The 26,374-nt window shown below is 41.7% G+C and overlaps 1 protein-coding gene across 1 annotated transcript in view; it reads right to left on the bottom strand.

The window, feature by feature from the left end:
* Positions 1 to 825: 825 nt before the first annotated feature.
* The window catches only part of syne3 (spectrin repeat containing, nuclear envelope family member 3), a 41,611-nt gene continuing 16,062 nt past the window's right edge, over positions 826 to 26,374 (bottom strand). The window contains exons 8-18 of the mRNA XM_084014025.1: positions 26,175 to 26,349; positions 23,926 to 24,108; positions 22,046 to 22,189; positions 20,572 to 20,706; positions 19,336 to 19,497; positions 16,762 to 16,934; positions 14,552 to 15,185; positions 13,390 to 13,536; positions 11,874 to 12,053; positions 11,272 to 11,322; positions 826 to 4,415 (exon numbers count right to left, since the gene is read on the bottom strand). Of these exons, the coding sequence (XP_083870151.1) occupies positions 4,233 to 4,415; positions 11,272 to 11,322; positions 11,874 to 12,053; positions 13,390 to 13,536; positions 14,552 to 15,185; positions 16,762 to 16,934; positions 19,336 to 19,497; positions 20,572 to 20,706; positions 22,046 to 22,189; positions 23,926 to 24,108; positions 26,175 to 26,349 (2,167 nt within the window). The 3' untranslated portion in view covers positions 826 to 4,232. The remainder of the gene's footprint in view (positions 4,416 to 11,271; positions 11,323 to 11,873; positions 12,054 to 13,389; positions 13,537 to 14,551; positions 15,186 to 16,761; positions 16,935 to 19,335; positions 19,498 to 20,571; positions 20,707 to 22,045; positions 22,190 to 23,925; positions 24,109 to 26,174; positions 26,350 to 26,374) is intronic.

Below are 26,374 nucleotides of genomic sequence, written 5' to 3'. Positions count from 1 at the left end.
TTTATCTAATGGTCAACAAATCCATAAAACCTGTTGACACTTCACGGATATGTAGACCATTTAACAGTTTGTAAACAATAATGACGTATGTATGTTTGGCAACGGAAGGAGTGCAATCACTTGTCAAGCTATGAAAGGAACATAAACAGATGTTCCAGATGTGTGTAGTATTAGTGAGTGGGTGGATACATTAGCCAGTGGCCCAATAGAGAGGCTCAGTCAGGCCTTTTCCTTCGTTCCCCATGGAACCTTATTTTGAAAAAGCTCCAAAATTTGTATCAGTCTGAGTCCACAGGTAGTCAACATGTTGAACAGTTTGCCGTTTGGTTTTAACCAGTGACCATGGTAACTGGTGACTCTCAGCCCAAAGCATCCGTTGTTGCCTGTAGCAACGGCAGCTGTTGAAAACACCAACAGAAGACGCAGGTGTCCTCGTAAAAAACCTTCAATCAATTTTTCAATCTGCGTTTATTACATCTATGCCAACCAAACAACAACGCAAGTCACTATGAGCAACCACGGAGGCATTCAGCTGAAAGGCACCAATTAACACGGTAACTCATTAGACTGAAACACCTGCTGATCGGAATCATTGGAACTCCAGTCTGTTGGAATATTGATTCTGATGACTGATCATGTATCAACCAGACATTTTGATGTAAGTTTTAATGAAAGCCTTGTATAGCGTGTAGAGTTTAGAGTTTCATGACATCGGCTGTAAAAGAGTAGATGTCATCAAGCTCCTCTCAGTCTGTTCACTTCTTTGCTGTTCAGTCATATAAGATGTTCAGGATGTCAAAAGAGAGAAAATCTCCAAACAAAACACAGAATATTCAAACTGCATTTTTATTTCATCATCAGAATAAAAAAAAAAAAGACATTGGCTAAATAATATGCTTCAAAACATTAACAAAATAGAATCGTGTCATTTTTACAAAAGCTCAGTTGTCAATCGCTACTTATACTTTCAAAACGAACCCCTTGATCTTTTGCATAACAAGTGTAGACAAAGCATTGTCCGTTTGCTACACATACTCTGGACCAGCTGGAGATTCAAGTCATTTCAAATGTTGCATAAGGTATCAATGACATAACGTAGGATCTTTGCATAAGCTGCCAAGCAACACGTGCATAATAGAAGAGCCAGAAGGGCAGTGCAGAAAGCAGCGGCATACAACGCAGCATTAACACACATGACAGGACTTCTGTTTAACTCGGTTAACTGTTACAGTACGTTGGCTTCATGAAGCTACATCGTCAATAAATACAGGAGGTTATGGCACTGATACGGCTGATTAACTGGCTGGTATACATAAAGCTTTAAGGCCATGGTTTTTCAGTAATATGTGTGATGCTGCATGGATACAGTATTCATAAACATGCGCAAGTACGCTTGGCGTTCGGTGCGAACACCTTTAGAAGGTTTGCATTTCTTCCCCATCGGCGCTCTTTAATCCCCAAACTAAAGCTGAATTTAACATCAACTCTCGACTCACTTGTGAAGTTGCAGCAGACAAACAGACACAAGCTGCATGAGAAGAATTAGGCTCACTTGATTTGGTCAGTGTTGCCACGGTAACACGATATATCAATAATAGACACAAAGTAAGCATGTGTGTGAGGCTGTGTGGAGGTGTTTGGGTGGACTTTTAGGGAGGTGTGTGGTGTGGTAACAGAGTGCAGGAGAAAATAACGATTGCAAGTGGTTTTGGGTATGCAAAAAAAAAAAGAAGGGGGGGGTCGATTGCCAAGTGTTACAGCTCGCATTGGCATCAGGAGAACCCTGTGGTCCAACAGAATGTCAGGGGCCACAGTCGACTGCTTTCTAATTGTTTTTACTGGCAGTTTAGGCCTTGAAAAAAAGACAGATCACTGTGTTCAAGCCAAAGTAGCACCTTCAGAACAGTCGAACAGCTCTCACGAGATGTACACTTAAGAAAAGAAATAACGAAGGCAACCTGCTTCAAACCTTCAAACAGACCTAAATTATGAAAACACCTCCTTATTCCTGCTTCATGACATCAGTGCCCACAGGATAAAAATACAAAATCTTAAACTTAAATAGAAGAACACAAAATAACTTGAAAATATTCTACATTCTGAACCCACCTAAACTGAGCATGGTTGTTCTTCAAAGTACATTAATACTAAACAATTACATAAACCTTCTCAGTTATAATTCAGAGCATTAGATGTGGAGGGAATGTGTTCCGATTCTTCATGTGTACCGCCTCGACTATACCGTTGCTGAATGAGTCGACCACATCTGTGTCCAAACCGTGATCAATCACTGTCTGGTAGCTTTGATTACATGCAACATGTCTAGGATCAGCTGGCTGCATGGAGCTAAGAGTTTTGTTTGGGTTTTAAATTCATAATAAATTACAGGTTCTGTTCCTCATTCAAAATCATATTGACATTTTATAACGCATATTACTAAAAATCCAGCTTTGGAGCATCACACTGCTCAACAGTGTCATACAGTTTGCCCCATTTCTCTAAGACAGGGATGCAATATCGTTGATTTAATATTTCTGATTTCAACTGCATTTAAAGAACACCATTTCCCACAAGCACATGGCCGTCGTGTGTTAAAGCAGCAGTGTGTAGGAGTTAGTGGTGAGGTTGCAGATTTCAACCACCTGAATCTCTCTCCGCTCACCCCTCCCTTTCCAAGTGTGTCCGAGAACTACGGGGACCTTCAGATAACCGGAAAAAAGCAAAAGGCCCATTTAGTGCTAGTTTACTTTACCATATTGTCATTAAAATATTAATATTGCCAACACTGTTGGTTTGCCTCGCTCAACGATACCATAATAACACTCAAGACGGTGGTCGGAGTCCTTAAAGAGGACCAGCTCCCTATGCAAATACAAAGGACTCATTCTAAGCTAACAAAAACATGACTTTCCAGCGATTACATGCTAAAGACAACATAGTTATGAATATGATATTCTATTTCTGCCAATAAAGCCCTCTCAATCCTACACACTGCTCCTGTATGGATCACAAGGCAGTCAGATGGGAAATCAGCCACATTGCTCTCAGTGTGAACATGATTTTATAATACCAGGAGAACACATCTATTTCAGTTACCTTAAAATCTTTAAATAGATTTAACAAAACTATTTAAAATATAAATCTGCACTTTGGAGTTCTTTGCAAACAAGTTATTTAACATAGCTACATATCATTAGTACAACATTAGCTGAAGCAGTGATGTGCCTCAGGGCGTCTACGTTGGTACCCTGGTTTTCTAAGCCGGATCACTCGAGGGCGTCATTATACAGTTCAACAGCGTCACATCCGGTTCTGCTGCTGATGTCTTTGGTTTGGATCTTCTGCTGCATGTTCCTCTTGTTTGTGTGGCAGCTGTAACCTCTCGGTTGGTAGCAACACACAATTCCTCCATCATTAAGCACCGTCTCTCCAACAGTGTCCAGCTTCAAGCCCCCCCTTCTAACAGTGACATTCAGTTTTCTATTAATCTACTGTATTGTTGTTTGTGTTGTTCAATTTGTTATTGAATTCCAAAAGGTTTGGTGTGTTGTAAGCACATTTGTAATCCCAAGGGCTTAAAAAACTAAAAAATAATTTCCTAACCAAGAACGAATAACCGAGTAGTCGTATATCAAGGTCCAGCCTTAGTAATGGCTATAGAATAATTAGATTAGTTCCCTAAAAGCCTCACTTTCACTCTGCAACTCTGTCTGCCGCCAGATGGGGTCTGCCAGGAGAATCTAGCCTCCATTTACTTCACAAGAGAAGAGAAGAGAGCTGACCCCAGGTCGTGGAAATGGGAGAACACGAGAGAAAATTTGGATTGTACTATTAATATTTTGTTAATAAAGGTTGGAAAAACTGTGGAACATTATCCAGCAAAAGAAAAAGAGCCCCGTTGATGGAAGAGGCAAAGAAGGCGAAGCGGGAAAGTGATAAAACTTGTGTCTTGCCACTTTACACTTTAGACGAACACAAGTTAATCTCCATTCGATAAAAGCTGACGATTCAAACTGCTAGAAAGGCATGATGGTAAAAAGCTTATTAATGTGAAAGGTAGTTTGTTAGTTATCATGATTCTAAAACTGCAAAGCAGGATGGGAAGTGGGGTTTGTTGATTTATTGCAAAGCCACTGAGCCAGTCACGCCTGTGGTTTGCTACTATGACGCGTGCTGATTAAAGGACCGGGGTCAACATTTCTGTAGAGAGTGGGGGGAGGTATGACTCCTTCCTATGTGGGGGGCGGTGCGTTGTAACGGAGCATGATGTTGAAGGATCGGGCGAAGTTATTGGACAAGGAGCAGCTGCTGCCTTCGTCCATGAAGGGCAGCAGGAAGGCGAGGAGCAGCAGCGCCAGGAGGAGGAGCCACAGAGGAAGAGCCACCCGACACACCCGCTGCAACAAGCTGGGCTTCTGCAACGACAGCAGCAACGACTTAGGTTAGTGGACATCACATTCAAACCCTCTGAAGCCCACACAGCGTCAGGTTTATTTTACTGATGGTGGCCTCGTTTTCATTCAATATAAAATTCCTGCAGCTCGATGGAAACATGAGCTCAATCATGCTTAAAGACAACTCAAAATGTTGTTTTTATTTGCAGGACACTTATGCCATTAAACATCCAAAAAGTTTAATTTCTTTGATAATTTCTTTGGAAAATATTTATACATCCAACGCACAGCAGCTGGATTCTAACGATGTCACAAGATGACGAGAGATGACCTGTTGTGACCTCTAGGATAGGCTTAACTAGATAAAATGACACAGTCTTCTTCTGTGGTGTTAAAAAAAAAAACAAGTTAAATTTAGCACACATTTGTGTAATGAATGGTATCATGGTATTGCTACAACAACATGTGACATAATAGAGCATCTGGATGGTCCTCATATACACTCACCGGCCACTTTATTAGGTACACCTGTCCAACTGCTCGTTAACGCAAATTTCTAATCAGCCAACCACATGGCAGCAACTCGATGCATTTAGGCATGTAGACATGGTCAAGACGATCCGCTGCAGTTCAAACCGAGCATCAGAATGGGGAAGAAAGGTGATTTAAGTGACTTTGAACGTGGCATGGTTGTTCTGGTCTGAGTATTTCAGAAACTGCTGATCTACTGGGATTTTCACGCACAACCATCTCTAGGGTTTACAGAGAATGGTCTGAAAAGAGAAAATGTGAGCAGCAGTTCTGTTGGCGCAAATGCCTTGTTGATGCCAGAGGTCAGGGGAGAATGGTCAGATTGGTTCGAGCTGATAGAAAGGCAACGGTAACTCACATAACCACTCGTTACAACCGAGGTATGCAGAAGAGCATCTCTGAACGCACAACACGTGGAACCTTGATGCGGATGGGCTGCAGCAGCAGAAGACCACACCGGGTGCCACTCCTGTCAGCTAAGAACAGGAAACTGAGGCTACAATTCACACATGCTCACCAAAATTGGACAATAGAAGATTGGAAAAACGTTGCCTGGTCTGATGAGTCTCGATTTCTGCTGCGACATTCGGATGGTAGGGTCAGAATTTGGCGTCAACAACATGAAAGCATGGATCCATCCTGCCTTGTATCAACGGTTCAGGCTGCTGGTGGTGGTGTAATGGTGTGGGGGATATTTTCTTGGCACACTTTGGGCCCATTAGTACCAATTGAGCATCGTGTCAACGCCACAGCCTACCTGAGTATTGTTGCTGACCATGTCCATCCCTTTATGACAACAGTGTACCCATCTTCTGATGGCTACTTCCAGCAGGATAACGCGCCATGTCATAAAGCGTGAATCATCTCAGACTGGTTTCTTGAACATGACAATGAGTTCACTGTACTCAAATGGCTTCCACAGTCACCAGATCTCAATCCAATAGAGCACCTTTGGGATGTGGTGGAACGGGAGATTCGCATCATGGATGTGCAGCCGACAAATCTGCAGCAACTGCGTGATGCTAACAAGTACCTTGTTGAATCTATGCGACGAAGGATTAAGGCAGTTCTGAAGGCAAAAGGGGGTCCAACCCGGTACTAGCCAGGTGTACCTAATAAAGTGGCTGGTGAGTGTACGTTAATCATAATGTTCTAAGCAGTTTTACATGTTCACAATTAATGGATTGATTGAGGGTTAAACACTGCAAATCCACATGTCTCTGAAATGTTGATTTTGTGATTGTGCATTAGCTGAGAAACTCTGGAAATGATTAAAAAGTGACATGTTTGTTATCAGCACACACAGGCGGATGTACATTGAGAAAGCCTAGAAAGTAATTTGAAGAATGATGAATTGAAAGCAGTCCGCCCACACACTTAGAAACATCATGTACCAGTAAACGGATTCAGCTCGGTCCTCGACACTCTCCCAGTTCTCTCTCAGTCATGTTTACCGCCTACGTTCATCTTTCACCTTCTGAACACGGCATCACTCAGTTTCACATGACTGTATGCAAAACTAAACCATTGCCTGCACAGATGAAATCCACTGAGGCCCAGCATCAAACACTCACAGGCAACGGATGGAGAGTTTCTTGCTTAAATCCATTCTAATCTCACGCTGTATTACTAATAAGAACATCTAACAACTGGCAAAACTATCACTCGCATTATGATTATAGCACTTTAGAAGTAAACTGTGAAGGATGACTTATTGCGATTATGAAATATGAATGATTATAGAGGCCGACAGTAGGTTTGGCTTAACCTACTATATGCTGAAAGTATCTGAAACTGTGTGTGTGTGTGTGTGTGTACATTGTGTATAAGAAGTAGGGGTGGGTAAAAATATCGATACGGCAATATATCTATATACCCAATACAATATCGATTTTTCAACTCCAAAGATCGATTAAAAAAGATTAATGTTTAGACGCGTTTAGTACTTTATCCTTTTTCATTTTATTTTCAATATTTATTCCAGTGAATTTTATGGGAATTAATAAACTGCAGAGGTTGTTTTGATTGAAATAATTTTTACTCAATTTGTCCTCTGACCCGTGGAACGGGAGATTCGCATCATGGATGTGCAGCCGACAAATCTGCAGCAACTGCGTGATGCTATCATGTCAATATGGACCAAACTCTCTGAGGAATGTTTCCAGTACCTTGTTGAATCTATGCCATGAAGATTTAAGGCAGTTCTGAAGGCAAAGTAGGGAGGAGCAGACTTCTTTTTACACCCAGAGTCGCCCCCCGATGGCCAGTAGGGAGAATGCAAGTTTAAGGCACTTCAGGCTTGGCTTCACTCTTTAGAAACGGGTCAAACTTGATTTATTACAGTTTATGGTCTCAAATGCTAGTTTCAGGTCTTCTTCATTGCAGCATGATGTTCATTTAATACATTATGGTCCCAGGTAGAGTCAAATAGACCAGAAAGCAGGGGATACTTTGGTAAGCTTGAGTAATCCTTTTGCTGTAGGTGACTAACCTGGGAGTTTGTTTACAGCCTAGCTCACCGTCTGGCTGCTTGTGGGTTTCTTTTTGCCTCATCTGACATTTACAACATGTTGCTACATTCCAACATCACAACTACTTTACTGAGCACACAAATCTTCAAAAAATAAGATGTAAATAACAAATAACTAGTCGCAGCCGGGTGGAAGATGGAAGCTACAGGAAAGAAGTGTAAACACAAGTATAACATTGTCTGTCAAATACTTCAGATGGTCAGAGTGAGAGAGAGACATGCCCAGTGTGTTGGACTGTGTGTGGAACGGTTAATGATTGACGGAAGAGGAAGTGAAACTAGCTAATCATACCTCCATTTGACAAACACCCACAAGACAAAGGAATGTCCACACATTACCTTGACTTACTGTGAATGAAAGGGCTTGGTATAGTTGAAAAAATTATGATACCAGTATCACATTTTATAAGCAAACCCATTTATTTAATTATTTTTTACCTTTACAGCAGAATGTATGCAAGTTTGGTCGATATTGGAAGGATTGCCAAATTACCAGATTAAACTCAGACATATCATATATTACACACATTATATATATATATATATATATATATATATATATAAGAATGCACACAGAGGCTATATTTCACACTAAGTATTTCATCAACCATTAAGTTTAGTTTTCCTTTTGAAGCTGTTTTGACAAAAACAAGTAAATTAATCTTGAAAGAATCTGGAAGATTCGTAAAATAAAATGTCTTTGTGTCATCAGAATGTAATGTGTTATGTCACTGCAAAGTTCTGTCCAATTCATATTTATAACATCTCAACCTCTTGCAGCCTCTCACACTCAACCATTTACCAGCTGACGTCACTTAAAGAGGACCTATTATTGCCCTTTTCCGGTTCTTACTTGTATTTCAGGTTCCTACTAGAACATGTGTACATGCTTTACATTATTTTCCCATCAGGCTGTGCTGCAGCAGCTCTTTTCAGCTTCTCTCTGAAACGCTCCTTTTGAACCTCTGTCCTAAAAAGCCCAGTCTGCTCTGATTGGTCAGCTGGCCCACTCTGTTGTGATTGGTTAATTACTTAGTTAGTGAAACTTCTACTAGTGCCAGAAGTGTCCCGCCCCTTACAATAACCAGATCACAGGAGTCATTCTGCTGAGGAATAGTGACAAAAAATACTTTTTGTGTCTTGTTCTTCAACTCCTCTTCCTTTAGAAATCCATACAAATGACATCTATGTTTGTCTTCTCAACATGGAGAATCCATGCTCAGCTCCACTCTTACAGGCTTTGTTTGAGGGCGTAACTAGTGGCTGGGCAGGTATTATGCAAAAGTATTACTTGGTGACATCACCACTTTATGGAAAAAAGGCAAGAGTTCGGGCGCACTCACGCTAGTCAATCCATACCGTGCCCAAGCACATTTGACCCCAAAGTTTGGCTTTGTTTGACTGACGAGGGCTCTGTGCACTTCCTTGGCCCTGGCATGATTGGAAAGGTACGCTTCGGCACGGTAGAGCTCAAACACGGGTACGCTCTGTGGACATTACATAAGACCAATAAGATTTTCCACTCATCGCTCAGTACTCAACCCAGATTGCATCCCGCTACAGAGCAGACAGAAAATACTGTTGATGACTGTGCAAGACACAGGCATGCTTCTGACTTGGGTGTGAGTGGTACCGGAGAAAAATTGGACCGGGACATAGGGTGACGCACCATCCTTTTAAAAATGACGATCTTTGCTCGCTAGCGCTCACATGCTCTGAGGCAGAGGTGTGTTGTTCTCCATTGTGATGACTCGGAGATGCCGCTTCTTGGAAACGATGTTAAGCCATACGTGTGTCGTATTACGACGTGATGTACAAGAGGCAATCGTGTTTAGGCCCGGTTGGGGATGGGGGCAATCATGCTTCAGCATGGTACTGGGGGGGGGGGATCGTGCTTCAGCATGGCACGGGACAAGAGGCCCTAGTGTTAGTGCTCCTGGAAGGAAAAGCAGAAAAGCATAGTAGATCCCCCTTAAATTCCTGAGGGTTCAGGGATTAGGGATAGGGGGGGTTTGGGATTGGGCTTTAATGTATTATAAATCTCATTGTTTAGTACAGTACAGAGCAGTATTCTGATGTGGCAGTACTCGGACTGTGAATGCTGTCAGGTGAGTGCTCTGAAAGGCCATGCAAACATGAAGTGAAAACAGTAAAAAGGGCTGATAAACATACTACTTCTGACTGTGCAGCTATTAGAGGCTTTGACAGCCTAGAGGCATTAAGCCCAACAGTGGCAAAGCAAACAGGACGTATACTGTTGAGCTGACATGCAAACAAAGACGGCTGTCATTCCAGGATGAATAAACATTATGTCTCGGTTTTTAAATGACTCAAAGAAAAGGACACGGAATTCAGAGAGTTTTTTCCCCTGCAAAGTAAGTAGCTGCTAAATGGTGGGTGTCTTTGTTTCATTGAATTAGAAAGAAAAAAAGGAATGGCTCATCAAATGTTCTAGACAATAAAAGAATCAACCCCCTTCTGCTGAAGGTAGAGGCAGATGAAAGGAGGCTGTGAAGACTGTGTGAAAAGACACAGGAATGTTTGGAGGGCTTTTCAGCTGGGATGTCCAAGGGGTCAACAGGGTGGCTGAGGGGGGGAGGGCATGCTTTAATCTGCTCACTGGGCTGGGGGGTTGATTTGCTTGACTTGCCAGGTCTGGGTGGTCAGGTCAGGTGTTTGGCTCTCAACAGCCCTCTGGGAAATTTCAATATGTCATATCAATGCAGGGGAGCACTTGGTTCAGACCCAAACATTTTGAGTTTAGCATCTCAATGAAAGTCCACTACACAGGAACAATACATGTTGTCTTTCTCGTTCCCTTGAACTAAACAGAAGAACTGGGTGTTCGGGGTGCTTTCACACCTAACCTGTTTGATTTGGTCAAAACAAATTTGGTCGAGACAAAAGCTTGCTCAGTTAGAACTCTGTTTGTTTGTGTCCTATGTCTACGAGATGCAATGCATTCTGGTTGTGCAGCGGTGTGTTTAGAGAGATGGACAACGACATGGCTGCTCCTCATTTGCACAAAGTTGGGGCCTAAGCTACTTTATGGAAATCAGGTGCATGCAGCTCAACTAACCACCACGGGAAAAACGTTTAAACTTTTAGATTCAGCAAAATCCTCACTTTATTTATTATGAAATGTTTTCAGAAACACATTGCAGGGAACTGGTTTTGTAATATAAGAATAAGAAATAGTTTTTAGCTACCATGTTTGTCCGCATCAAAACCCAGGAGCAGATTGACCACAAGTGAAAGTGCTCGTCCAATCAGGTGCCTAGTAGCTGCCCATAAGCGTGGGAAGCAGCGCGTCCCCTCGTGTCCGGTGGACACGTACCTCAGGGAGTTGAATAAAATAAGCACTGAGCACAACTGGTCGGATGGAAACATAAAATCCCAGAGAGCAGTGAGGCTCACCAACACAGATCTGTGTCATTTAAAATAGTTTGTCGGCTGAAGAAGCTGGCAACATTTCAGAGGCTGCAAATCAATGTGAGTCTGTGGGTCTACAGTCAACATGTCTAATCAACTAAGTATCATTGTAAAGTGAATATATTTTAGACTGTTGATTGGACATAAAGACATTTGAAGACTTTAACATGAGCTCATGGAGATTGCAACGGGGATTTTCATTATTTCCCGACATGGTACAGACTATATACTGTAGATTGCAACTCTGATCAGGTGTTGTGTCTGAAATGTCTTGCTGCCATTTTCCACCTCAGCTTCTATACACACCACACCACACCACACCACACCTGTGCTGTCCGGTTATGTTCTCTCATCTTTTGAAAATCTGAAATCATTTGTTATTACCTTTTGCACCTTAGCTGCGATGGGCGGCTCCTCTTTTTGGGCTCGGACTCTCTGCAGAGATATAAAGTATTGGAATGATTTCACAATGTTGACAGTGTTTAAACCTTGTGCACTGGATTGTAATATTAAACTCAAACCACACTGGAGCTCTTGCTGACTACTGACTCATGCAGGAGCACACTCTGACTGACAGAGACATGTTGTGCAGCTGTTAAAGATCACATGAGATTATGAAAACATATGTTTTCGTTTGGTTCCACCACATCTGGAGAACGGTCTACTGAAACCAAGTGTACTCAGCAGAGGTCCTTTACAGCCGTGTTACGGGGAATCTTAACTGTGACCGCATGCAGTGCTCCAAATTATGTTACACTGCCACCTTGTGGTGAAAACACAACAGTGCACTGAAAGTGCGAATCACAGTGAAACAAATGCAGCATCACCGTTTATACACACAGAAACCTGCCTATTAATACCTTAACCAGGGTTTAAGGGTAACTGTTTTGGACCTAGTTTTTCCATGTTTTTGTGTCCAAGTGACTTTACCATTTTAAATATTGATTTTCTATGACTCGAAGTGCAGATAGGAAATCTCCTCTCACCTTGGCTCTGGCTCTGACCTCTCCCACGTCCTTCAGTTTGGACTTATAGAGCATCCAGCGGTAGCGAAGTTCCTCCAGACTCATGTCTTCTGTCGGTCCAGAACCAGCCTCACTGCCCCGACTCTCCTGAAGCAACAGCTGGAACTGCTCCTGACCCCAGGCCACTTCTGCCCTGAGGGTCTGCACAAGGACACAGCACAGACACGTTTAGGTGTACGGGGCTACAACAGGGAAATCCTGGTGTCTGAAGGACAAGCAACATAAGGTGCAGCACCAACCGTGGGGGTCACAGACTTTCCGGCACATTTTTGGTTTTGCTAAAAAATCAAGTCAGTTTAGTTCATTTCAGACTGTATGTACATATTTCTAGCATCACTCATCCTCAGGAAACACAAATGTGTGTGGATTATACTGTTCTACTCATAAATTTATGCATAAGGTTTCTTATCGCTGCCTACCATGTGGAGACATATTATTTTAGATATTATCACCCATGACGTTATCTGTGAAATGGGATCCAGGGTACGCTACTTGACCTCATTAATTACTGGAAGTGCACTTCCACTTAATCTACCGTTACATCACTCTCAGGGGCATAACATCTGATGTCAAAGTTAGCACCATATCAATAGCGTATACTCAAAAAGTAGGGCAGGCACCAGCACTCACCAAGGCCTTTTAGCAGGGCTGCACCATATTAAAAAAAGGATTTAATTTGTTGCCTATTCACATTAAACCCACACAAAATGGGATGCCAATTCTATCATTTTACCAGTTTATGTTTGAAACCACAGCTATCAAAAAATGACATAATTTCTGAGAGAAATGGCAGCGTCACATAACAAAAGAAACAGCAAACGGCAGAAACTACAAACAAACTTTCACACTGAGATTTGAGGTCCAAATGCGCTTCTGATGCCACTATGAAGTGAGGCACCCTTCAGCCTTGGGCTTTCAAATAACTCCAAAGTAAACCTATCCACGTCATTATTAGACGCCAGAGGTGTCAAAAGTATTCAAGTAGAAGTACAGATACTTGTGTTCAAAAAGTAGAAGTAAAAGTAGAGTAGTAGTACTGAATCAACTTCTTTACTCAAGAAAAAGTAAAAAAGTACAGGATCTGAAATGTACTCAAAGTAAAAAGTAAAACGAATCACTGAAGGACAAACATGCAACCTTACTGCATCTGGTTCCGTGTGGCTTCTGGTTGTTGTTAACAAAGTTAGCTTCCATAACTCCAAAAGGTAAACTTTAAAACTTACTTGTAATGGTTACAAACAATAGCTTTTATCAAATATCAACAAATTGGCCACAAAACGTAACCAACCATCTTCCAGAGTAACGAATGTCATCAGTAACAACAACCTGTGAACCTTCTGCTGCTATTTGACAAACAACCACATGCATTTTCATATTCTAGACAGTTTAAACTTCACACCAGACAAAAAGCATGAACATCTTCCTCATCTTCCCCAGACTGAGTTGAGAAAATGTTTGAATGTAAACAGAAACTCACCCTGAGCGTGTCCTGTCGTATCTTGAGTTCTTTGGCGCTTTGGAGTTTTGCTTCCTTGGTGCTGAAGATCCCGGAGAGAAGCTCATTCTCTTTGGACAGCCAGGCCTCAAACTCCCTCCTCCTGGATTTGTACTCTGCTGTGGCACCCTATAAAACCCAGAACAACTGATAAAACTCACACAGAGCACATACTTAAGGTGTGTTCACACCAAACCAAGCAAATATTTCACATGGCACTATTTCATACGAAGTCACTGTGTGATTACGTGGAAATGTACGCATGATGAATGAAACAACATGAATGAGGCGAATTAATGTTGAGCTGAAATGGCTTTTTAACCCTTGTACATCCCCAATTGTGCACATTATTTAACTGGGATCCGAGCATATATTTAACAACATCTTTTTTTACGGAAAATACAGTATTTTTTTTTCTTAAAAAACAAATATAACATCAGCTAATACCAACCAATTTAAAAAAAATTATATCACGATATCCTCCATCCATTTATCCAAAAGTGACAAGTTTAATTCTGAATTTAAAAACAAAACAAAAAACATGGCTCAGTTCAGAATGTTTCAAAACAAAACTCCTCACCTCTTCTTCAAAGTATTTTGACATTTGCTACTACACTTTATAGTGATAGTTCAAACAGAGGGAGGCCGAAGTCTCATAAGTCACTGAAAAAGTAAGGTATCCTTGCTGAACAGCTACTACTTCACTTAGATGAGGACACTTGTTTCTATTTTTTCACTCTTACTTTATCGGCAATGATATGTTGTAGTTTCTTTCTTTCGACAAATGTACTTATTGTAAGTCGCTTTGGACAAAAGCGTCTGCTAAATGCCCTAAATGTGAACGTTAAAGTTAAAGTGTCCAGGCCCTAAAATCTGTAAGAAGTGTCTTCCCATTCATCTAAAAATCAGACAGATAAATCTGTAGCTTTGTGTAAAACGATCAAATCAAATTCCTCCCAACGTTATGTCCTGCCTCATCATGTTTGCCTCCAAAATAAATCACCATACAGAAAATAGATATTCCAGACATGCAGTTTTAGCTCAACATTAAATGTAGGGAGAAAAACTCCTGAACCACTGTCTCGGTCCAGATTCTTGACCTACACAGTTAACCATGGGAGAGGAAGTATGAGCCCAACAATACCATTGTGTGCTGCGTTGGAGTCGTTGGGTCCCGTCTGAACAACATGAACGCTCCTCCTCCGGGGCTCAGGCCCTCGGCTGCTTCCAGGCTGCCTTCACCAGAGCTCACTCCTCTTCCCTCTCCATAGCTGACCTTTGTAGTTAACTCCGTTCCCTCTCTGTCTCCGGCTAAGACGCTGCTGCCCCCTGCTGCTGCATCGATGTCAGCGCTTCCATCCGTGGTGGATTCTTTGGCAATTTTCTGGCCTGCTCTGATGCAAGTGATCCAAGCAGAGGAATCTACTTCGTCTCCTTTAAAGGAGCGTCCACGGTCCACTGATGGGCTGAGAGATTTACCGTCTTGTCCAGTCAGAATGAGGTGACCTTCACTGTGACCCTGGATCCGACCACCTTGCTCCATGGTCACTGACACTTCAGCCTCTCCTTCCAGGCTTCTTCCTCTTCCAGGCCCGGAGCTGGCCAAGGCTCCATACATCTCTTGTTGTTGGCCTCTCTGGCACCTGGAGCCTCCTACCCTGACCTGACCGTCTCCCTCCCCCAGACTGAGCTGTGTTGTCAGGGATGTGCTGTCTGCGGACAGGCCTCCAACACTCCATGAGTCACACTCTGTCTGCTCTGTGGAGCTGTTCAGCAGCCTGGGAGACAAAGAGAGAGAAGCGTGTCCATAACTCGCCTGGAAGTCTAATGCTGTGTTCAGACTAAAGGTCAAGCACATCTTTTTGCAGATTGCATACAAAATCAATGCAAAGCCACGAATTGGTGCGAATGAGGCGATGCGAATGAGGTGAAATAGTGTAATTTGCGAGAGTTTCAATATTTTAATCCGAGCGAGAAATATGCGTGAAACTGTGTCACTAAAGATTATTATCTTTGAGATTCTCCGCCTGTTGTTTTCACGCTGCTGAATCAGAAATGGAGGAAACAAATCTTGTCTCATATTAGACCAGACTGTGGAGAAATGTATGTGTATAAACCAGAGACTGTCTACGATACAATTAACAGCGGTGCTGCCATATCTATGTTTAGAAGACGTTGTTTTGAGCACTGATGGAGCAACTACAATGTTAGTGTACCTCCCGTCAATCCAACCTCCATTCATTAAACCAGCATTTAAAAAAACTTGACGGCCTGCAGACGGACCTAACAAAGCATGACTTTTTATAAATCACCATCATATTCAGCATCCTTTTTTGTCAGTTTATTGCAATTAAATCACAGTTAAATAGTTTATTTGGGTTCATCCAGCTGTGGTGAACCAGCTGATGTGCGGCTTGCAAGATACAGTGGATACAGATTGGTGAAATTCACCGAGCACCTCTGGATGATGCTAATGAACTCGTGTGTGTTGTTCCCTGGAGTATCTGGGACTTCACAACATGTACAAAGCAGCAACAGTGGTGATATCAGCCCTGATGGATGAAACATTGTTTGGTTCTACATGGAGGTAAGCCCATCTCCTCTCCGGCGCCTTGAGTGCGACTGACGCAAATAAACACAAGTTATCCCGTGGTGAAACTTAAAAAAGTAACTTGTAACACAGCGACTGTTACAGCAGTGAAGCAGCACTCTTCTAATTTCGTTGGCCTTCAGCTATTTTTTTTTGTGCATAAAACGGCATGCATTTTTATTCTGTACCAACAACCATTTGTATAAACAATCCAGGGAATTATCTTAAATGCTCAATACATGAGAAACAAACAAACACATTTGGAAAGTGAACCTCAATTTGAAATGTGGCTGAAAGCTTCATAAACACCAAGTAACTGGACCTTGTGCTCAGACTTGGGTGGCATGACGGTATACCAGGGTATTTAGAAATCCAGATGGTATGATTTTCAATACAGCCATGAATAAAGATGCTGCTTGGTCTATGATGCTGTATTGATTCGATGTGTTGCAGTGACCAGCAGACACCACCAGGGGTCGTCTCTATAGTGTAACAGGAAGATGAGCTCAAGATGGAAACTCTGTGTTGGCATAAAAATCGTATAGTTTCTAGTAAGGATGTCAGTTTTTGAACAAAAAAGAAAGCAAAAACAAAAAAACACAAACACAACATACACTAAGTCACTTTCCTTTCACCCCGACTGACTCAATGGGTTATATCCATCCAGTGTTCATGTTTAGTGTTGTAAATGTTTGGTTCCAATGCTTAATAAGTAGATAGAACAGTAACTTGTGATATCAAAGATCATTTAGAATATAACATACCTGTGAAGATTGAGACTCATGTTGTACAGGGCCAACCATGAGTCTCTCAGGCGCTTAATGTCTCGCAGAATGTGGACCCGTCCCTCCTCTGATGTCCTCTCCAGAACCACCTGACCCTGGACCTCCATCTGCTGCAGCTGAAGCTCTTTCTCTGGAAACTCTCCCAGTGCTCTCTGTGGACAAGGACAATACAGTGCTTTAACTACGAAGCAGCAGAGTACAGATCTCACTGCTGTCTTTTGAATGGATGAATACAACCCACAATTGGCCAACCCTTCATCTAGACACCAATGTACCAAACATCCCACTTTGTCCAGGATTGTCCCCGTTTCAAGCTGGGTGTCCAGAAAAATATCTGTGAAACACTCAAATGTCCAAACGGTCAAGTTTTTATTTTCAGTTTCAGAATTCAAGTCATTGTGACCTGTGACCTTTAGTAGCGCACATCCTAAGGAAACACAAAAAGGCCGGATTGTAATAGAGGTGATGACTGAAACGTTATTAAGGGACCATAAATGTAAGACAGAAAGTATGTGAGTACGATGTGCTGATCAGCTATTAAGATTACTTTGACACTTAAATTCCATAATTCAAGGTAAACTTCACAGCTAACACCACTTAAACTTTAGAATTAAGTCAAGAAGCAGCCCTCTACACTCGTCTTGACGAGTTAGATTGAGGGGACTATGAAACCTAAGTATGCTTCACCAATGGTTTATTGTTGGAAACATGGAGTGTGCCCATGGTAACTCCCTCACTCTTGAATGCCTGCGCATGTTGTAATGCTGCGTTCACAACAAATGCAAAGTGGATTTTTCCCCATTGTCAATACAGAAAAGGAGGTAGCAGATCTTGTACCAGTGTCTATGGACAGTAGCTGATATGAGTAGAGAGACTAGACCAGACTATGTGGAGAGATGATGTGTAGAAACCAGAGACTGTGGTACAAACAGCAACATTGCATTAATGTCTAGATTACATTATATTGAGCATGAATGGAGCAGAGCAATGTCAGAAGCTCCATTCAGAAAACAAGCATATTAAAAGTTGTTTGCTTGTCGTCTCGCTGACAGACTTAACAAGGCGTGACTTCAGACTTCGTACTAATCTCCATCATTATGTGCTGTAGTTATTTCAGCATCCTTTTCCCCCGTTTAAAGCAATTAATTCACAGCAATACTGCTGTGTACTGCTGTAGTAAATCACATACTGATAGATACTGTGAATACAGCTTGGTTAAATTCACCGAGCACCCCTGGATGATGTCATGAACTCAGGCAGGACGGTGTTTGGTTTCTCGGTGTATCTGGGACTTCTCAACATGTACAAAGCAGCAATAGTTATTTTGGCCACGAGTAATGAAATATTGTTGGTGTCCATGGAGGTAAGCCCTCCGCCCCTCCTGTCCGGCGTGTCACTGAGATGATTCTGATCAGCATGAATGGGAATAAATTACAATATAATAGATTTGTGTATATTTCTCCCTTTCACCCTGATGGTCGAAATAAAAACCACCAACTGTCTTCCTTAAACGTCATCAGTTATGTATTTGCTTTTCCCTGTGCGAGCACTTGGAGGATTTATTGTGGCGGAATGGCAGTTATTTAAGGGATTTCTTTTAAATGCGTTTGAATACAGAGCTGATTGGAAGACCCATCACGCTTGATTGGAGTTTTTTAACGCACCGCCAGTTGAATAGGCCTGATTTAGATCTAAGAAACATTCACAGGTTGTTGAATGCAGCTTTGCAACACTCACTCTCCCGGTGCTGGGTAAGAAAGAGCACACATTATTTTAAACTTGTCAAACTTCGAGAACACACTCCTCTATAGTGACTGTTTAATGTGGGCAAACACACTGAACCAACAGTGTTATTTTGTGGGAATGGATTATTCATCCTGGTGCACTAGTGGTGTCTGTGTTAGGCTGATAAGATGGCTGCTGGTTTTTTATTCCTAAAAAGGAACTTTTCTGCACACTGCTAAATATATTTGATATCCAGTGCAGGGTTTAAAAGAGCGGAGCGGAACGTGATTACAGCCAACAATGCTCAGGTGAAGAGTCTCAACTCTGGTGGTGGTAAGATTGCCAGGTAACGTCAGTGTGATAAACACTGTAAACCTATAGTCTTCTTGGTAATCCAATTCATGTTCGTGCCTGGGGGACATCATTTAAGCTTGCTGAGCTGTTCTTTTACAGAAAACAATAGAGCTTTTTTATGTTTGCAAACAGCGATGATGGATTTTGTGGGCGGAACCAAACGGGTGTCAGAAAGTGACAGTTCTTTAGCAGCGCTGTCACATGTGAGTGCCAAAAATTACAAAGAATATGGATCATCCAGACGACTTCTGTTATAATTTGACTGCAGCACAGCCAGGATGGAAAAAGTAAGTGTTTTTTGGGCATTAAAACATGTAAACATGTTCTGGTAGTAACCTGAAATAGTATGAACCAGAAAGGAGCATAGAAGGTCCTCTTTAAGAACTGGAACACACTGTCCCAATTATTTAAGTGTACAATGTCACAGAACACACACACACACACACACACACACACACAGACACACACACACACCTCAGCTTCGTGGCGGCGGCCCTCGATGCTCCACTCTCCCGAGGGACAGTGGAAAGACTCCAGCTTCTGCTTCATGATCATCAGCCACTTCTCGATGTTCAGCAGGCTGTCGTGGAAGCTCTCGTGGTCGGCGATGCTCTCCTCACTTTCATTCACCTTCACCTGCAAACAAAAGAAGAGAGATCAGCTAGAGTCAGCGGCCGGGGAAAAGGCATCGGAAACATCTGCAAAAGCTGTCATTATGCAACAGCAACAGATTAGTGTACTTGGTCACTTTGGACAAAAATAATATACATTTTTAGTTTAGTATAGTCTCATATACAGTCATAGACTCTATAGAACCTATTGGTTTGTGGACCACCGTTTGGAAGCCTTGAGTTCGGCATTTTGGCCGTCGCCATATTGGAATTTTTGCAACCAGTGAAAGGACAAGCACAAGAGTTGGCTTCATAATTCAAGGTCAACTTTAACTAAGTGTTGAAGTGATCTTGTGGTATCGACCTGACAGTCACAAGGTAGCCGCGCCATAAAGCACACCCTGCTTTATGGTCCATTTGACTCAAAATGGAACCATAATTTAGAGATAATTAATCAAATAAGAAGTAGGCTCATTTTCTCATAGACTTCCATGCAATTAGACTTATTTTTGCAACCAGAGGAGTCGCAGCCTGATGGCCAGTAGAGAGAATGTAAGTTTATTACTGTGTTCATACCAAATGTGATTTTCTTTGCAAATGCCACACGAATGAGGCTTGTGAAATATGTGAAATTTCATCAACTTGAGCAAGAAATTGGTGTCATGCTGTGACATGAAAGCCTCGTCACTGAGCACCTCTGGATGATGTTATGAACTCAGACAGGTAACGCTTGATTTCCCCGTATATGTGGGATTTCAACAACATGTACAAAGCGATTATTTCAGCCATGGCTGATGAAACATTGTTGTGTCTGCATCAAGCCGTCCTCTCGAGCACATCTAGCACGAGTGACGTGAACAAACAAGAACGATCCTGCCTCCTTGTCAAACCCGTTGAGTAATGCGAGGCGACAATTTGCTTTGTGTTTGATGTGAACACAGTATGAGGCACTTTTGGCGTCACTTTTGAGAACAGGAGGTTGTTACTTCACAATGACCAACCACTTTCCCCCTATTACAAATAATCACTTGATTTAAAAACAAAATAAAAAAAGATTGGGTCAAATGACTCAGAACTTTAAAGCAGTCTCCTGTCTTACCATGGCGGCCTTGTGCAAGTGTTTCCAGTCAGCATAAAGCCTCTCAAACTGGGTCCTGTTGCTCTGACTGGAGGAGACCAGAGTCTCCAGCGCTGTGATGTGTGCTCCACAGTCCTCCAGGTCCTTCAGGATCACCTGAGGACACACAAGTCATTGGGGGATAAACAACTTTCACTTCAGGCAACACATTGATTAAAAGAAAATGTATACATCATCTAGACCAGGGTGGCCAGGGTGAAATTGGACAGGGGGCCAGATTTTTTTCAAGTGAGACCTCAGGGGGCCGGATTACACTTTCGGACTGAAAAGGCCAAACATTGACTCAACACATGGATAGGTAGGCTATTTGAAATTATTCATGAAGGCCTACACATCAAAAAGAAATGGCATTGGCACCAAAATAGCCTCACAATGAGGCCTAAATTACATACATTACAAAAGGAGGATGATTGACAGGCACTCTCCTCCATACCGTAAATCCTTTAATATAGCCTCAGCCAAAATCTTCGCGACGCGAACCTGACAATGAATGGGAAGGGTGGAAATAACGCTGCCTGTTGACACTTGCCCCGGCCAATGTGACTGGCCGGTAATAGAATACAGGCCAGTATTAGAGGATTTACGGTATATATTTAAAAAAAATAATAATTTAAAAAAATATTCTCCCCTTATCACCCGCGGGCCGGATGTGACGTGCAGTCGGGGCGGGTCCGGCCCGCGGGTCGTAACCCTGGCATCCCTGATCTAGACACTATATATAGACGGTAATAATGCAGCACCTTCTTTTAGAATGAAAAAATCCATCCCGTTGGCAACAGTGAAAACAGTGATTACCTAACTCCACTTTCAAGGCTTGCAGTCTGAGTCTCATTGTGAACTGAAATGAACTGAAACCAATGGTTGCCTGAAGGTAGCAAAACACATTACAACGCGACAGTATGCGTTCCCGGATGTCTGTTATGTAAAGTGACCTTGACATGCAGTAAATCAAAAACACAGCATTATTTATGTTGTAAACATGATTCCATTCAATTTCAGAGAATTTGCATGACACTTGATGAGCGATGGGAGGGTATACGATTTTATCGGATCGGGATAATTAACACTCACAATAATTTATTTATTCTTTATTTATGCAGTTATACCTTATGATTTATGATGACCTTATTTAAGTTTTAAGCCTTTGTTTTTCACACAAAAATAATGTTTAGTAAAAAAATGTCTTATCTTAAAAAAAGAAAATATAAAGTGAATATAATTTTTTTTTTTATAATTTGTAAGCATATTATTTTGACAATTATCAGGATAATATTATTTTGGTCAGGATAATCGTGATATTTTCATATCGTCCCATGCCCAAACTCATCTGCTTAATCTGCTGGAGGCTACAACAAGACACACATCGTGTGGCGTTCCAGCACATATATTTAGCCGACTCTGACTTGGCTCTGGTCTAGTTAGGGATTAAACTCACCCTGAACTGGTCTGACTGGCTTTTCTTAGCCAGGATGTCAGGCTGGAGGCCATCAGCTGCCATCAGTTGGTCCCGGAGGCTGGCCAGCTTGGAGCGAATGAACTCATAGGCATCACCGAAGTCCTTGGTTCTGGAGATTAGGCCCTGAGAGAGAGGAAATGAATCATCGAGTGGAGATTAGGCCCTGAGAGAGAGGAAATTAATCATCAAGTCTTGTTATACAGCCAGCCATTCATGTCTGAACGTTATGCACGCCTGCACAAGGAGCTTCTAAACCAGAGGTCTCCAGCGTTTTTCAGGCTGAGGACCCTCGACTTGTGACGGTCGAGGGTCCCCCATTACATATCATGTACAATTGTGTTGCTTATTAAACTGGGCCAATAGCCTATAGTGCCATGTGTAAAAGTACTTTGTAATGATGTATGTATACAATGCTAAGCCGTTAAAACAATAATTGTTGACAGATTCATATATTTATAGAACAGATTTTTATTCTATTTAATTCTATTTCTTCATCACAATTTCACAACTTTAACATTTAACAAGTAGGAAGATTTAAATTCCACACAACATCTTTCCATCCTGGGCGAGGGATCCTTCCACTGTTGCTCTCACTGAGATTTCTTCCTTTTTTTCCCCAGTAAAAAAGTTATTTTAGGGAGTTTTCCCTCATTCGATGGAGCGTTCAGAGACAGAGGATGTAATACGCTGTACAGGCTGTAAAACTCTTTGAGGCTTTTTTGAGAATTTGGGGCTAAAGACATAAAATAGAATTGCTTAAAACAGATTCTGAGAGTACTCATAATCACAATCCAACGTTTCTTTTCATATATTTCTACTCAGATTTAATGATATTTCACAATATTATTTTGTATTTTGAGATGGCCACACACACACACACACACACACACACACACACACACACACACACACACACACACACACACACACACACACACACACACACACACACACACACACACACACACACACACACACACACACACACACACACACACACACACACACACACACACACACACACACACACACACACACACACACACACACACACACAACTGGCAAAGGGTTTAACTGTGACACATGTACACCAAAGTCGTACCACTGATTCAAAGTGTGTTTCTAGGTGTTGGGGAGAACTACTGCATAAGAGATATGAGAAAAAGCAGTACAAGGTAGCCTTTAATGTCTCCAGACGGAGCTAAATGTCCTCAAGTGATGGCACTTGACTCAGCATCGGTCGAGGGGCTAATGACTACACGTTTGGTGGAGGTGTGGAGTTAGAAAGAAGTGATCTCACCAAACCTCTGCAGCCTGCTGCTCGTCTCTGCTGCAGGCTCAAGGCTACATTAGCTGAACACACCTGAATCTCAACCTGGGCCAGTTGCAAGCAGGATATAGGAGGAGTGGAAAGCTAACACTCTTTTAAAACTTTGTAGACAAAAACAGCCTGCATAAAAAAAGGGCCTGACTGTGTGTCATAAATCTGGGTTAAAATTATCATAATGTGACTGCTGCTACAGTCGACCCATTGCTATAAACCAACCAAGAGAGATATGGCTGGAAATAGATATAAAAAGACAATAAATCGGCCAGCCCAACATTGTAACGCTATTTTATATCAAAGTGCCAGCCCAACGAGTTCTTGTAATTGTACAGTCTAACACAAATTGTGCCTATGATTTAACGAGACCCATCTAACACAGTTTGACAAGCGTTGAGTTGAGAAGTTCAACTGTTTCAGAGCGGTGCTTCGAGAATGTTAGTGTGTTTAAGCATTCAGAAAAAAAATATGCAAAAGCAGCCATTTAAATTGAAGATGCAGTAAAGCCAAGTGAATGACAGTAGCATGTCGGTACCTGCAGCCGGCTCTTCCTCTGCAGCAGCTGAGCGTGCAGCAGCTCTCGGTTCCTGATGGAAGAACTCAGCTCGCCCTGCAGGCCGTCGGACCGATCAGGACCAAACACCGAGTCCAGCAGGTCCCCCTTCACCTGCAGCAGACTGAAACGCTCCTGCAGCTGGATGCTGCCCTTCAGCAGACGCTGAAACACAAGACAGAAACGGATGTGAAGTCTGTTTTCTCATATTTAGGGCACCCCTATTTAAATGCTTCATACTAAAGTAAGAAGCATCCACGAAGATTGTACAAATAGGAATATTAGTGCATATTTAGGAATCAAACTTATAAAAAAAATGAATGAATTAACATATATAATAATATATATGCCTATGAAATAAATGAATGAGGCAATAAATCCTGAAATAATGTATAAATAACTATTCATTTATACATTTATTGAAATATATTGACTAATTTATAGTTTTTTAAAGAGATTTTCTCCCTTATTTATTTACGTGGACTTTTATTTCATAATGCCATAGGACTTAAACTTAAATAAATAAAGGTGGATTGATGAATGTAAAAAATAAGTCCTGTGAATTTTTTTTTAAATAAATTCATTTAATGTATGAACTCATTATATAGTACCTCATTTATACATTTTTATGGGCATATTTATCCATTCATGTATTTATTTAATATTGAAAGAAAAGGCATTCCATACAATCCACATAGTTACTCTAGATCATTTTCAACTTCGGAAAATCTCTTCATTCCATGCAGAACTTCATCCAGATTTTTTGAGTTAGATGACAGATGTTGCATGAGTGACGCAACTCAAGCTTTGACTTTGAAGTTTCCTTTACTGTACATTTGAAATTGGAGAGTCTGAAATATTTCTGATATTTTTTTAGAAGAGCGTTCGTGTTGGCAGTCGGGGAAAGCACAAATGTTATTTGACAGACCTGACATCCCCCTTTTCCTTGGTTACCCTCGGAGACAAATTGCATCCCGACAAGGTATTAAGTATTTATCATTGTTTATGTGATTGTGCGGCTGGAAGGCAGAAGGCCGAGGCTGACATGGAAGAAAAGGTGAACAGATTTCTGTCAGAGCTTCCGCTGCGTCTCTGATGTGACAAATAGAGCGTGTTGAGGTTTCCACTAGCGCAATTAAAACAGCTTCACGAAATACATTGCAGTACATTTGCGATAGTGACACATTCATTAATTGCCTGACCTATCGAGATGTTATCAGACGTATTATCACATTTGTTAGCTCTCTCCGTCTGCTAGATACAGTATAAAATACAGCTTTATGAAATATGTATCTGACATCACAGATGGCATTCTCTATTCTATGTAATTAAAAAGAGAGCTGGCGCACAGTAGTATGATGTAATATGGGTCACAGCTTCAACATACACCCGGTCTGTTCTCTGCGATTTGGAGGTTTTGGAGGTTTTTTTCAACGTCACGTTCAAACCACGTGGTTTTGTTCAAATTATATCAGAAAGCTTGAAAAGTTAGTATTGGTCCTGATTTGCCTGTGAAGTAAAGGAGAACTCCCATATGAGATCTACATCATTGATTTTGCCATTGTGTGTGATAAATGAGTACTGTAGAGACGAAAATGCATAACGTTTTGCTTCAAAGGGGCATCTTCAACAAGAGTTTTCTATAAAATTCATAACTTTAAAAGTGTGGGTAAGCTTTTCAAGACTGACATAAATACAGATGCTGCACTTTCTATGACTCTGTACTGATGTGATGTGTTGTAGTGACCAGCAGACGCCACTAGAGGTCGTCTCTGTAGTGTAACAGGCAGCTGATCTCAGAAAGACAGTGACTCAGTGTTGCCATAAAAAGCTTATAGCATAACGTAGGGATGTCAGTTTTGGTTAATTTTTCGCAAAAAAAAAATGCAAGTTGACGTTACATACAAGAGGCACGTCCCTGCGGTGCTCCAGTGACTCAATGAGCTTTGCAGCCACATTTGAAGAGAAATATCTTACTTTATCGGCAATGATACGTTGTGGTTTCTTTGTTTTCTTCTTTTGACAAATGTACTTATTGTAAGTCGCTTTGGAAAAAAGCGTCTGCTAAATGACCTAAATGTAAATGTAAATGTAAATATCTAAATGTGACAAGCATCTCCTGCCGTGCCAATTTTCCATGTTTTAACGCGCTAAACGAGATGTTAGGTTATCAACCCATCAAACACATAAAAAAAGACATCATGGCCACCTTAAGGACGTGTGTATTTTACCTCTATGTTCTGGACCAACATGGCAATGTGGGAGAAGTCAGTGACCTCAGCGGAAGCCTCCAGAACCTGACAGACCATATGGCTCCACTGTGCGTAGACCAGCAGCGGGTCCTGCAGAATGTTTCTCAGCCCCGACTCGGACTCTGAACACAGCCGGGTCGCTCTGCATTTCACACTGCAATGAAAGAAGATAGCAACAG

Source organism: Eutrigla gurnardus (genome assembly GCF_963514095.1).
Source record: "Eutrigla gurnardus genome assembly, chromosome: 7".
NCBI classification, from domain to species: Eukaryota; Metazoa; Chordata; class Actinopteri; order Perciformes; family Triglidae; genus Eutrigla; species Eutrigla gurnardus.
The sequence above is the reverse complement of the archived record's forward strand: the minus strand, read 5'-3'. Positions and strand labels throughout refer to the sequence as shown.